At 43.6% G+C, this 14,779-nt stretch overlaps 1 protein-coding gene across 1 annotated transcript in view; it reads left to right on the forward strand.

Moving 5' to 3' along the window:
• Positions 1–2,396: 2,396 nt before the first annotated feature.
• LOC124550749 (cytochrome P450 4C1-like) overlaps positions 2,397–14,779 on the forward strand; it is an 87,433-nt gene continuing 75,050 nt past the window's right edge. The window contains exon 1 of the mRNA XM_047125471.1: positions 2,397–2,536. Coding sequence (XP_046981427.1) covers positions 2,397–2,536 — 140 coding nt within the window. The remainder of the gene's footprint in view (positions 2,537–14,779) is intronic.

Raw genomic sequence — 14,779 nt, forward strand, 5'->3', positions numbered from 1 at the left:
CAGTGTGCGCACTGATAGTCCGTGAAACACACAATCTCTCACCGTCTCACAATTATTGTGAATGTGATGGTTGGCGAGATCTTAATAAATGGAATTCTGACTCCACTACCGTGGTGAAAACCAAGTTTCTGGGACAGCGCCCCATTAAGGATTCTATCGAAATAAAGATTTTTCTCATTTTTAGAGTGTTGAAGGGCGATCTGTTTTGATTGTTAAAAACCATTCAAAGACCAAGATCACACAAAATATTTTTTTATTTAAGACAACTGGTTTCAACAGTCTTTACTGCCATTTTCAGGTGTTAAACATCTTTTGGTGGTAAAATATATTCATTTTACCCTGAACCTCACGCACAAGGTGTCAAGAGAATATCAGTCAGCACATTATAAACGTTTATCACTGCTAAAATGTTTAAAAACATAAAGCACCTTGTCCAAAAGGCAGTGTCCGTATAATTATTGCTCACAGATGCCTATTACATCATACAAACACGGTACACAATAGCACATCTGTTTACATATGCTGGACACATACTAAACACTGCGTATTCGCAAGACAACGGGTGACTGCCTGGTTTTTAATCTGCCCTTCCTAGGTGCATATTTCTTGAGAATGGTATTCTGTCTTCGCAGACCTGGCGGCGCGATTTGCCGTAGACGTGGTATCAGTGAAGAGGAATAGATGTAGTGCAGTCTGTTATTACCCTCACTGCTGTGTTTGTCTGAACTTGGATTCTACTCATACGTGAGTTATGCACACTATTCGGCAGCAGAGTAGACAAGGTCTAAAGAAGAACATCGAAGCGTTGTGGCTTTGCACCACATAAAGAACCTGTCGGCTTCTGTGTGATGTTACTGCGCGATCTCAGTTTTGCTGCGGTGTTGTGTATGTTTTTTGTACGGCAAGCTCCTATCCTGGGAAGTCTTTGTGGTGGAGAACGTGACCATTAAAGATTCCATTTAGCTTTTCATTCGCCATTCTATTGTTAAGATGATAGCAGCTAACTTCAGTCTTCAGCGGATTCGATGTTAATCTCCACTTTTTGAAATATTCATGCAGTGTACTTAGAACTATAGAGAGTATCTCTTCACCAGGTTTAAGATTTACCTGTTGACACGTCGTCTGCATTAATGAACTTCCTCGACTCTGATGCAGGGAGATCATATACATACGGTGAGCTAAACTGGTGCAAAACCTGAACCCTGGAGAACACCTTTATTAAGCTCTTTGTGTCTCTTTAATCGATTGCCACGGACTACTAAGAAGTATCTCTCAGATAATATGCCTAATTATACTATGGCAATATATAACACTTAAGAGTTTGTAGAGGCATCCTTGTTTCCATACTGCATCATAGCGACTGTGAGTTCAATGAGAACGTCGTTTAGTCGTCGTTGAAGCCCAGCTCTCATGTGTGTGCTTAAGCTACTTACTTGACATGTATAGATTCTGAATACTGCTTGTTGCATGGTAGTACCTTCATGGATCTTTGGTCCCATTCTGTTAAGGATGCCTCTTTCCAGAATCTTGTATCAGCACCTCAGCTTTATTTATTCACTGATTTACCAGGCTCCAGTGTAGCAATGACAGTCATTCTTTTGAAGGCTTTCGGAAAGTTACCCAACAGCATAACATTGATGAACAATATCGCAAGTCGCTTACGAGTCTCATTGTAACAGTTGATGAGGAACTCTGGGCGTATCGCATCGAATTCTGGAAATTTGAGGTATGTCATTTCTTCGAGTGCTGTATCACGTCATGTAAGGTGAAGTCCCTGGAACACTTTGATTTCTTGGATTCCTTGTGCTACTGTTTGCAAAGCTGTTCCTTAACCATTATTGTATGTGGCTTATATAAGAGGCTATGGAGGGAGATCTATTTGCAGTATGGCCTGGCGTTATTTCAGGGTCTTTGCAAGTAGGAGGTCGACTTCCTCCTACTTTTTAAGAGACTCCATGCCTTCTGCTTGACCTCGTAAAATCCTTGGCTAAATAGGACCTATAGTTCCTCAGTCATTACTCCAGCCTCGAATATATTCCTTCCAGAACCTTCTAGGAGAACACTGTTTGCTGTTGGTGCAATTTTTCCAACGGATGCCTCATAATTTTCACTTAATGGGGCTGTCCACCTAATCAATTTATCAAGTTTTTTGTAGAATTTAGTCCAGTGTCTAAACTTCTATATACTTTCAGTCAAGAACTAGGCTTAGGTCGTTATGTTCAGGGCTATCTGTACGCGGAAGCACAGTATTAACACAAATATAGCCAATTGAGCTTGTCGTTACAGGTTCGTTCTCAGGCGACCACGCTAGCTGTTGAGCGATGGCATGGTGGTCGTGGCTGTTGGTCCAGTTGGTGGTGTGGTTCTGCGCCGGCGTGGTGGCGGTGCTGTGGTGGATGTGGGCCACCAGACCCCACGTCGACATCCCAGGGCCGCCCACATGGCCCATCATCGGGAATGTTCTGGACTTACTCGAGGATCCAGTGACTCTCCACAAGTTTCGAGACTTCCACCGCCAGTACGGAGACTTGACGAGGTGAGCTTACGGCGTCTGCTGGGAGATTTATTCACTCAAACATGGTATACAGGTAGAAATCCCACTTTCTGAGAGGCTGGTCCACACTGGGCACTGCCAGCTGTGTAATATTTGGAAAACAATAACATAGTAGTGGCCCAAGCGTATGTTCTGCTGAGGTTGGAGAGTTAGGGAATCAGGGCAACAGTTGATCAGTGGTTCATTTCATACCTAGAACAAAAGAAACTGAAAGTTTCCTTCCTTCAAGTGACTAAAACCTGGAACATATCTGAGCCAGCCTGCAGTGCTCTTAAATGAGGTTCCCAGAAACCAAGCTGGGGATGGGAAATAACAGGCCAAAACGATCAGTTCAAAAGTCATAAGACTCTGAGACCTTGAACACTGATGTCTTCCTGATGGCACTCAAAAATGGCTCTGAGCACTATGGGACTTAACATTTGAGGTCATCAATCCCGTAGACTTAGAACTACTTAAACCACACTAAGGACATCACACACATCCAAGCCCGAGGCAGGATTCGAACCTGCGACCGTAGCAGCAGCGCGGTTCCGGACTGGAGGGCCTAGAACCGCTTGGACACAACGGCCGGCCCTGATGGCACTAGCTTGGGTTCAGGATACATGTGGAGAAAGTACATCTAACAGTGTAGGGTAGACCAGTGCAGCAGAAGGCTCATCTTAAGTTATCTGATGCCCATTAGCAACGTGGCTACATTCTCTACAAAAAGGAAGATCTTAATTAGAGTGAGCTGAAGTAGGAATGAGACTGTTCTGAAGCTAAATTCTCAACTGTTGTTGAAATATTCGCTAGTGTAGCCGATATGCGAGATTGTTTTGAAGGTAAAGTTTCAACTGTTGTTGAAATATTCGCTAGTGTAGCAGATATGCGAGATTGTTTTGAAGGTAAAGATTCAACTGTTGTTGAAATATTCGCACGCGTAGCAGACATAGTCATTTGAATAGCAGACATGTGAGACTGTTCTGCAGCTAAACTCGCCACGGTATTCAACAAAAGGTTCATTTGATTTAAGAGCTCAGCCATAGGATCTTTGGATTCTCCTTGCCCGGCATCTACCGCTTGCCCTGGGGTTGGTTCATCACCACTGGGCTGCACGTTCGCTTCCTGTTCCCTCTGCATTTTAAACTGTGATCTGGTTTTGACCATAATAATTCAGTTGTTCAGTTGTTTACTCTGGACACAATTCAGCTTTACCCAACGAAAACACACATCAGATTCTATACTCCAGAATATCTCTCCACAATTGTAAACACATCAACGAAAAAACACATATCTCTCTGCATATACTAAAACATATAATAACTAAATCTACAAATATACCTAACCCAGTAGTTATCTGCAAAGACCAGGCTAATGTGTGCAACGAGTTATCATGTCATTCTTGTGCTTGCCTTTACTGCGGAGTAGTATGTCATGAAATTCATGTGTGATGGACCTGCGTTGTCGTGGCTGTCTGATGTCGGATGTAACTCACGTAGTATCAATCCATCACTCATATACTAAATTATACAAAACACAACATTAGTACATACACATAACATAAAATACACATTTATCACAACAAATCACAATACATACCATAAATACATATAACGAATGATCGTGTATTAACTTGTTTTTGGCCATAAAATACTTGACAGTGTTTATGTTTCAATCATTGTAGGTCGTGCCACGTTTTAGCCATTTTTATAACATTATTGCTCAAAAGAAGGCATTAATGTTTTTAAGAAGGTAATTATTAAACTCCTTGTTACTGAACTAGTGTGTTTAGTGTCTCTGTATGTCTGTGAAGAACAATACAACGAGTGGCGTCGACTACTCGACTACTCCCACAGCGTACCCAATTTCGTACACGCAGAAAAGTTACTCTCGTGGTGTAGAAGCAGCTGCAGACTCCGACGGTTGCCTGCAAAATTCTTGAAATGTGAGAGAAAGAAAACTTCTATAGGAACTTCTCGAACTGGAAGACTACCATTCGATGATTGTCTGCCAGTGTAACGAGTTCGTTTTAGCACAGAAAATATTCTCTATTCTTTTGACCGTGTTATCGAAGCAGGCTCTACAGCAAACATCGAACACCGTATGCTCGCAGTCCCATACAAGCTTGTCGTACATTACAGTTCATCTCAGAATCCTTTGATCAAAAATAAATACGCGAAACGCAACAGACTGTATTATGGCTGTTACTAAACTCCACATTAACGTTACATATTGCTTGTGAATCTCAAAAAACACAAATTTGGGCAGTATGGCGGCTAACAATGACTGTTTCATAGCACACACTTCATACATGTCTTCTCATATGCTGTCTCGCAACAAAGTCTAGTCACATCCCGAGTTTCTTACACTTTTTCGCTTGCCATGGAGCAACGCTAAGTCAAGGAATAAATAAGTTCTCTCACGTGAATGGACAAATTAACGTCACTAAAATTGTGTTTGGATAGTGGAGATACTTTCAGTTTAATATAAAATTCCGATTAGAAAGCAAACACAATAGCAAAATTAAGTTTCTGGATACAACGACCCAAAAATAAAACAATAAGCATATGTTAGAAATTTACCGCAAACCCACAGCAACGGACATTATCATTCGCAACCCACACTCACAAAAGCAAGCAGCACTTCGACACATGCTCCATAGACTCAACACTGTGCCACTCAGCAAAGAAAATTACCAAAAACAAGAATAATGCAGATAGCACAAAACAATGGTTGCGATAGAAACACAGTCACAAAGCTAAACAACAAAATTAAAAGTAAAATAAGAGCAGAAAGCACCAAACCACAGACAACAACTCAACGGAACGAAACATAAACACTCAGTAACATAAAAACTACACAGAATAATCAGAAAAATATGAAAGAAAACACAAGATGGTACACAATGACAAACAAACACACTCTCATACATCAGCAACATTTTCAAAAGATAGGGAATAAACATAGCATACACAACAGACAATTCTACACGAAAATACACTCCAAAACTGACAAAAAACAGAGATATTTACCATATGTCAGTCAAATACATAGACAAACAGGTAGAGCATTTGATGTCAGATGCAAAGAACACATGAGAGCCTGAAAGTATGGGACAAACCATTCCACATTTGCAGAACACCTGAGAAGCATAAGAACAAACCAGCTACTAGAGACTAAGACATGAAGACAATTAGAATCAACAATAAAAAATACTTCCTTACCTATAAGAAATTACCACATATGGAAAACCAAAGCAGAAAGAAAAACCCTGATGACCAAGTACACATGTCAAACAATTCATTGTTTACACTAATAGATAAAATAATAGAATAATAGTCCAAAAGAGGATTATCATAATAGTAATAATAATACCACCTAACATTTCTTCACTCACGTGTCCATGAACCCCTCCACGGAACATTTAAACCAAAACTCAAGTTAGCTGATCTCCAAAGCTTTCAACCACTCTCTACAACCCACACCACCAATTCTCCCCCGCCCTCCACATACCGCTCATCCACGCACAGATATAAACATAATGAATATATGTTAGTTTTTAACTTATATGTAGGTAAAGAAACGAAACAGGAGAAAACACATGAAGAAGTCAAAATATTGACGTCTTTAAAGCACGGTGTTCGAAGAAATCGCTATACCTAGTGGCAAAAGAGTAATATTTTCTGCACAAAGAAGAAGCAGAAATATGGTGAACAGTGTGAAAGGAAAAGTTCAGAATAGAAAATTGTGTTTTATATTTCGGAAATGAAGTGGTAGACCAGATGAGAGGAAGCGCAGTGCCGACAAACAGTAAGTAATTAATTGTTTACATAAAAAAAAACACGACGTGAACTGTTTGATAATTTAAAAGTGACAAACCTAAATCGTTCTAGCTCCCACTGAAGATTACGATAGCAAAAAGGTGAAACGCCTGTGGCAAAAACAAATGAAATTGCAGCAAGAAAAGGAGGTTTTATTTGCAAAACAAGTATTATTAAATGAGTGCTTATTTACTATGACTAACCAGGAAGATATTACCCTAGAATGAAATTTTCACTCTACAGCGGAGTGTGCGCTGATTTGAAACTTCCTGGCAGATTAAAACTGTGTGCCGGACCGAAACTCGAACTCGGGACCTTTGCCTTTCGCGGGCAAGTACTCTACTGACTGAGCTACCCAACCACGACTCACGCTCCGTCCTCACAGCTTTAATCCCGCCAGTACCTCGTCTCATACCTTCCAAACTTCACAGAAGCTCTCCTGCGAACCTTGCAGGACTAGTACTGCTGGAAGAAAGGATATTGCGGAGAGATGGCTTAGCCACAGCCTGGGGAATATTTCTGGAATGAAATTTTTACTCTACAGCGGAGTGTGCGCAGATATCAAACTTCCTGCCACATTAAAACTGTGTACCGGACCGAGACTCTAGAAACATACCCAAGGCTGTGGCTAAGCCATGTCTCCGCAATATCCTTTCTTCCAGGAGTGCTAGTCCTGCAAGGTTCGCAGGAGAGCTCCTGTGAAGTTTGGAAGGTAGGAGACGAGATACTGGAGGAATTAAAGCTGTGAGGACGGGGCGTGAGTCGTGCTTGGGTAGCTCAGTCGGTAGAGCACTTGCCCGCAAAAGGCAAAAGTCCCGAGTTCGAGTCTCGGTCTGGCACACAGTTTTAATCTGCCAGGAAGTTTCAAGGTATTACCGTTCTCTCACCATTAATTGTGTTACTGGTAGACTGCATATATCTCTTCCTTTCAGGAATTGCTGGCACTTGTTGAGTGGGCTGCGCTGAGTGGAGTCGCTCGTGACACACGCACAGTGAGCTTTTACGTAAAAACGTTCACCAGCTGGAGCTGTCAAGTGTCTGCCACAGCGAAGAGCCTCTCAAGTATGACACGCAGTCAGTCAGTATTCGACAATGTCGATTTCACTGTCCGCACTACCACTGCCCGGAATACTTTTCACAGAATGATGGCCATAAAACGCGTCACCTCAGCCCAACTCTCCCAACATCTGAAGAGGCGCTGAGGGTTAAAGTGTGTCCATCTGCAGCAGAAGTAGGTCACCCAGATGCTACTGAACTTTGGACATCTCACCATAAACCGAGCAATGCATTGGAACTGATTACGTTCCTAGGTTTCAGCACAATCAGTCCCATTCTATCAGACGTACTCGCACCCACGTCGGAATATGTGTCAAGCATCTCCACACAGTACAGCCCACTTTACAAGTGCCAGCAGTTCCTGTGTCAACGGTGAAAATGGCTCTGAGCACTATGGGACTTAACATCTATGGTCATCAGTCCCCTAGAACTTAGAACTACTTAAACCTAACTAACCTAAGGACAGCACACAACACCCAGCCATCACGAGGCAGAGAAAATCCCTGACCCCGCCGGGAATCGAACCCGGGAACCCGGGCGTGGGAAGCGAGAACGCTACCGCACGACCACGAGATGCGGGCTGGCAACGGTGAGGAGAGGTGGGCTGCAGAGTGGTGCAGCAAATGCTGTCGTAAGAAAGCCGGATGGGAGCAGAAACGATTAGCGAATGAGGTACACTATTAAACAGAAGATTTACTTCACTTGTATTTCTCTCAGTGCACAAAGACTCATTACAAATAAGCAGCAATAGTAATATCAGTGTCAACAAGAATTAGGCTCCCTGCGGCGACCACGAACGACGGTGTCCCAGAGAATTGGCTCTGAGAGCGAGTGGGCTGAGGAGTTGCTGCCAGCCGTCCCAGCGGATGCCTCTTGTGGTACAGAGCCGCTGGGGGCGTGCCTCACAAGGGGAGGCCACGACGTTTGGAACGCGGATTTACTGCAAACTTCGTACACTCGTACTACTCCACGAGGACATCGCAATGTGTAAGCAGTAGCGCGTCCTTCTCAAGCGTTATTGAGAAAATCGCAAGATAATTTCTGTCGTCAAATATACAGGGTATTACAAAAGGGTACGGCCAAACTTTCAGGAAACATTCCTCACACACAAATAAAGAAAATATGTTATGTGGACATGTGTCCGGAAACGATTAATTTCCATGTTAGAGCTCATTTTAGTTTCGTCAGTATGTACTGTACTTCTTCGATTCATCGCCAGTTGGCCCAATTGAAGGAAGGTAATGTTGACTTCGGTGCTTGAGTTGACATGCGACTCATTGCTCTACAGTACTAGCATCAAGCACATCAGTACGTAGCATCAACGGGTTAGTGTTCATCACGAACGTGGTTTTGCAGTCAGCGCAATGTTTACAAATGCGGAGTTGGCAGATGCCCGTTTGATGTATGGATTAGCACGGGGCAATATCCGTGGCGCAGTACCTTTGTATCGAGACAGATTTCCAGAACGAAGGTGTCCCGACAGGAAGACGTTCGAAGCAATTGATCGGCATCTTAGGGAGCACGGAACATTCCAGCCTATGACTCGCGACTGGGGAAGAACTAGATCGACGAGGGCACCTGCAATGGACGAGGCAATTCTTCTTGCAGTTGACGATAACCCTAATGCCAGCGTCAGAGAAGTTGCTGCTGTACAAGGTAACGTTGACCACGTCACTGTATGGAGAGTGCTACGGGAGAACCAGTTGTTTCCGTACCATGTACAGCGTGTGCCGGCATTTCAGCAGCTGATTGGCCTCCACGGGTACACTTCTGCGAATGGTTCATCCAACAATGTATCAATCCTCATTTCAGTGCAAATGTTCTCTTTGCGGACGAGGCATCATTCCAACGTGATCAAATTGTAAATTTTCACAATCAACATGTGTGGGCTGACGAGAATCCGCACGCAATTGTGCAGTCACGTCATCAACACAGATTTTCTGTGAACGTTTGGGCAGGCATTGTTGGTGATGTCTTGATTGGGCCCCATGTTCTTCCACTTACGCTCAATGGAGCACGTTATCATGATTTCATACGGGATACTCTACCTGTGCTGCTAGAGCATGTGCCTTTACAAGTACGACACAACATGTGGTTCATGCACGACGGAGCTCCTGCACATTTCAGTCGAAGTGTTCGTACGCTTCTCAAGAACAGATTCGGTGGCCGATGGATTGGTAGAGGCGCACCAATTCGATGGCCTCCACGCTCTCCTGATCTCAACCCTCTTGACTTTCATTTATGGGGGCATTTGAAAGCTCTTGTCTACGCAACCCCGGTACCAAATGTAGAGACTCTTTGTGCTCGTATTGTGGACGGCTGTGATACAACACGCCATTCTCCAGGGCTGCATCAGCGCATCAGGGATTCCATGCGACGGAGGGTGGACGCATGTATCCTCGCTAACGGAGGACATTTTGAACATTTCCTGTAACAAAGTGTTTGAAGTCACGCTGGTACGTTCTGTTGCTGTGTGTTTCCATCCCATGATTAATGTGGTTTGAAGAGAAGTAATAAAATGAGCTCTAACATGGAAAGTAAGCGTTTCCGGACACATGTCCAAATAACATATTTTCTTTCTTTGTGTGTGAGGAATGTTTCCTGAAATTTTGGCCGTACCTTTGTGCGTGGCCACTTTTACCATGAAACGGCTGCAGCCGAGTGATGCCGGCACGGTAGCTCAGCGTGTTCGATCAGAGCGTTATCTACACTTTGTAATTAAAAAACCGAGGGAACGGGTGTTATCCAACGTCCGCCCTGAACAAATTCAACAAACTATATAGAACAAAATGTTTTTTCTTTTTGTTAAAAAAAAAAAGTGGTTGGCGTCCAAGCCGCTGGATCGAGTTCCGTCGTCAGTTTTTTTTTATTTTCAACAGAGTCGTTTTTTTTACTATTTATATTACAATTGATATAATGGGGAAAATACGTGTAATCGGATGAACTTTTATTAAATTTACAATGTTATTTGGCAGTCTACTAATTTTTATTATTCATAACTATCGACAAGTAAACGACCAAACGCATAAAGTGATACTGAAAATGTATGCTTGTCCGTGATTAGAGAGATCCCTTATACCTGGAAGGAGCCCGAAACGACTTGTTACCTCCAAGTTTTGACCGGCACAGACGGCTTTCGAAAGATGTACAATTAATCTTCGGTTTCGACATTACGAGTACAAGTTACAGGATGGTATTTTTCGTAAAAACACGAAAAACCTAAAGTTAAACAGCACCAGCTGCATAGAATAAATGTTATGTTTCCGCATACGCAAGCTCTTTTGACGTTTTCCGTGGAAAAACAAACCTCGTTAACATTTTTCAAAAACCTCTCTTTCAGACGATAATTTGGAAGCAAACCATGCATAACGCAGCATTTCCTTAAAAATCGGCGCTGATAATTGGTTATGCAGTATCGAGTGTATTGTAATAGCGTCTTCCGAGAAGCAATTTCTCGTTCTCTTTCGATTAAATACGAACAGTTTTGAAGACACGGACAAGCATACATTTTCAGTATCACTTTATGCGTTTGGTCGTTTACTAGTCGATTGTTATGAATATTATATTATTTGTGATAGTAAAAATTAGTAGACTGCCAAATAACATTGTAAATTTAATAAGTTTTTTAGAAAACATTTTGTTCTCTCTTGTTCGTTGAATTTGTTCAGGGCGGAAGTCCGATGAAACCCGTTCAGTTTGTTCGTTGATGCGTTTGCTCAGTTTTATTATTAGAAAGGGTTGCTGACACTCTGATCGAACACGCTGAGCTACCGTGCCGGCTTCATGATAAAAATGGTCACGCACAGATATATATTTGACGACCGAAATTATCTTGTGATTTTCTCAGTAACGCTTGAGAAGTACGCGCTACTGTTTACACACTTTGTTGTCCTCATGGAGTAGTACGAGTGTACGAAGTTTACAGTAAATCCGCGTTCCAAACGTCGTGGCCTCCCCTTGGGTCGGCCACATGCCGTGCACCCGCTATCAGTGTCTAATGGAAACTTGCAGTGCTGTTGCCAACTTTATGATGCCCGTAGGGTGGTATCGATATCTGATACCACATCCCTCCCTCCAAAACCTCATCTTCGTCATTGTGTAGTGTAGATGACTGAACGACGATAGGGGGAAGGGATGATGCAGGTGGAAATGAGCAGATGGGAGCCGAAACAGAGACCAGTGTTGAGCTTCCGCCTGCACCTGGGTGTTCGCCCTGACACCGCATGGCAAAACCGGCTGAAAAGGTGGTCAGAGGGCACAAACGTGTCCACAGATGGAGCGGCAAACGAAGACAGAGCCATCTCGATGACTGCAGAGGGACCTGAAGTGCGACGTGGAACAATTGGTGGGAAGAGGGGCCGATTCCCAGAGGACGATAGCTGTCAAGACGCCAAGATAGCGACGACCGCGAGAGGGCTTCAACTTCCACTGGCTCCGTAACCGATGTCAATGGCACAGAGTGTGCGGAAGCCGAATACAGTGAGGGTTGCTCCATTCGGGCAGGCACAGAACCTTAAAACACAAAGCCTATGGCAGGATCACGCTATTCACATAGATGAAATCGACTCTGGTGGTAACTCAGCAGTTCTCTTTGTTGTACCCACGGAACCAATCAACCAACCAACTCGCGTACGCGCGCCCTGACCGTGACATCGCTGGCCACAGTTCCTGTCGCGGCCGTCGGCGCCTCAGGGCGTTACCGCCGACGGAAGAGGTCGCGCCATGGCTGAGTTCGGGTCCGCAGTGCCCTCTGCCTTTTGCATATAAGGAGGAGCGCTGGCCCCGAGACGGACAGTCTGTTGTCGATTGTCTACTGCTAGCCTTTCGTGGAGTTTATAGCGGAGCCATTGCAGTGTGATATTTGCTATTGTTTTCGACTAGGCTCAGTACACGGACTACTCTTGTATATTACTTGGACTTTTATTGCTGGTGCACGTTTCGTCAGAAATAAAGATAAGTTATTTCATTCTAGCCGGCGCAATTCTTGTCATTAATTATTTTTCGGCCAACAGACATAGCTACATCCTGGTCACTACCCACGCTTTATACAATTTGTGGTGGCTGCCCTAAAAGTACCGCCGATGACCTTGGGTTTGGGAGCCGTCACAAAACTCTTGGTCTGTGCAGTAGAGACATAAAATGTCGAAGCAAATGTACAATGGTACCTCGCTCCTAGCACCTTCGTCCACCACACAACCTGTAAAAGACCGAATCGTTATTTTGATACTTTGCCTGTCTGGGCAGAGTGTATGATGCCTGCTGTGTCAGGTGCAGCAACTGAAACGAGTTGCAAAGGCGCCAACCCCAGGGACGGTCCGTCGCAAGGCTGGGAGCGACAGGAAGGTAAGAGCAGCAACACAATTTGACCACATGCCATGCATACAGTTTCATACGCAATGGTGAGGAGAGGTGGGATGCAGAATAGTATGTCAACTTTCGTCGTAGGAAATATGGAGAGGAGCAGAAATGATCAGAGAGCAAGACAACACAGTAGAAAGAAGATTAACTGAACTTGTATTTTTCCAATAATAGCATTGTCAACAAAGGGGAGGCTCGCTATAACAAGCACAAACGACGGTGATGTAGTAAAGCGGCTCCACATGGTAGTGGGTGGTGGCTCCCACTGGCCGTCTCGTATTGCGGTGGCAGAGGGCGCTCGCGGTGCGGAGTCACTGGACGAGTGGCTCAGCGGGCGCGCGCCATTGGATCTGCCGGGTCCCACACGACTGCTATCCGGATCTAGCAGGAATTTGCAGTTCCGTTTCACTATGGTAGTATCGACGTGTGATACCACATGCCGAGTGGGAGAGATTTCTTCAGTCTACCAGTAACACAATTAATGGTGAGAGAAGTGTAGTATCTTTTGGTCAATCATTAATTCGTCAAATTAGACTGCTTCAAGATATATTGTCAATGATACGTAGATGGCAGGTACCACATTTACCAATCCAATTCTTTTCCCACCAACAACCAACACGACACTTAAAAAATACACACTTCTCAGGTATGTTTATAGGAACGTATTTTACATGAAACTCATCAACAACTGCAAATAGGTACTGACTTAATAACGTGAGATTAACTCCTCTGTATAAACATGAACTCAGTGAAGTTATTTTGTCTATTCACACAAAACAACCGGATAGGAAATGCTGTGAGGGTATAGTCTGTCTGAAAATGAAAACCGAGCGGATCTGATGATGGGGGCAAGTTGCACCAAGACCTGCACCAAGGCGGGGGACCTACACCGTAATGGGCCTCCTACCCCGTAATGGGCCTCCCAGCCAATGACGCCAAACGATCATTTCCATTTTCAGTTACCCCTCTAGCAGTATAGAACAGTGTGCATAGATTTACACATCCATACGTACTGCGTAGTTATAACTACAGATACTCACGGAGTTCTGGTGCCGGCCACAATTACCATGCGGCAGCGAAACTTGCTAATGCATTAATGCACAACCGGTTAATGATACAAGAAAATTAGTTCCAGTTTTGGCCACCAGATGCAAAACTTACACCATTTCTTATTTAACCAGCTATCGACGGCCATTAAAAATTGCATTCTTTCATCTAAAAAGTCCGTAGTTAGTCGAATAACATGATAGATAATGAATTTTTGCATAAGAATTCACACACATTTGAACCTTTTTTTTTTTTAACTCGCCCATCGCTTTGGGCAAAAACTTGTCACTGCGCGTTGGACACCGTATCCTTCCCAGACTCTATCCGTCTGTACAGCTGACTGCATTAGCTCGCCGCTTCCGGAATTTGGTCGGGAATGACGGTCTTGTATCGAATCCACCCGACGAATTGAATTATGGACATAATTGTTCCTTTTAGACAATAGTGACTTGTTTACAACAAGTTTCATGACGGATTAAATTTGCTGTGAAACGTTACTCAAGAAGATGTCTCAATATGCTCATGGATCAGCACCACATATACTGGACGTTTTTGAGAGCTGAAAACTATGTTTCTTAATACATAATGCAGGGTGTTTCAAAAACAATATACGTATTACAAAGTATTATTTTTTCCAAACTGTCGATCGCTACGTCTCGGCTCGGCTATTGGGGAAAAGAATACATAGTCTAGTTGATATTAATATCCACTAGATTTCAGTTGTCTTCTGTTTTGCTTGGTAACCGTCGTATGTTTAAAACGGTTACTCCGCAGCAGAAAACATTTTGTGTTGTCGAGTTTGCGAATTACAGTTCCGTGATTACAGTGCAAAGACGTTTCAGGCTGAGGCACCAAATTGATCCTCCGAATGAGTGGAACATTCCCAGATGGTATCGACAGTTTCTAGATACAGGATGTGTATGTAAAGGAAAGAGTCCTGGCTGCCGTAGTGTTCCTGAAGAAA

This window comes from Schistocerca americana, chromosome 9, assembly GCF_021461395.2.
Source record: "Schistocerca americana isolate TAMUIC-IGC-003095 chromosome 9, iqSchAmer2.1, whole genome shotgun sequence".
NCBI classification, from domain to species: Eukaryota; Metazoa; Arthropoda; class Insecta; order Orthoptera; family Acrididae; genus Schistocerca; species Schistocerca americana.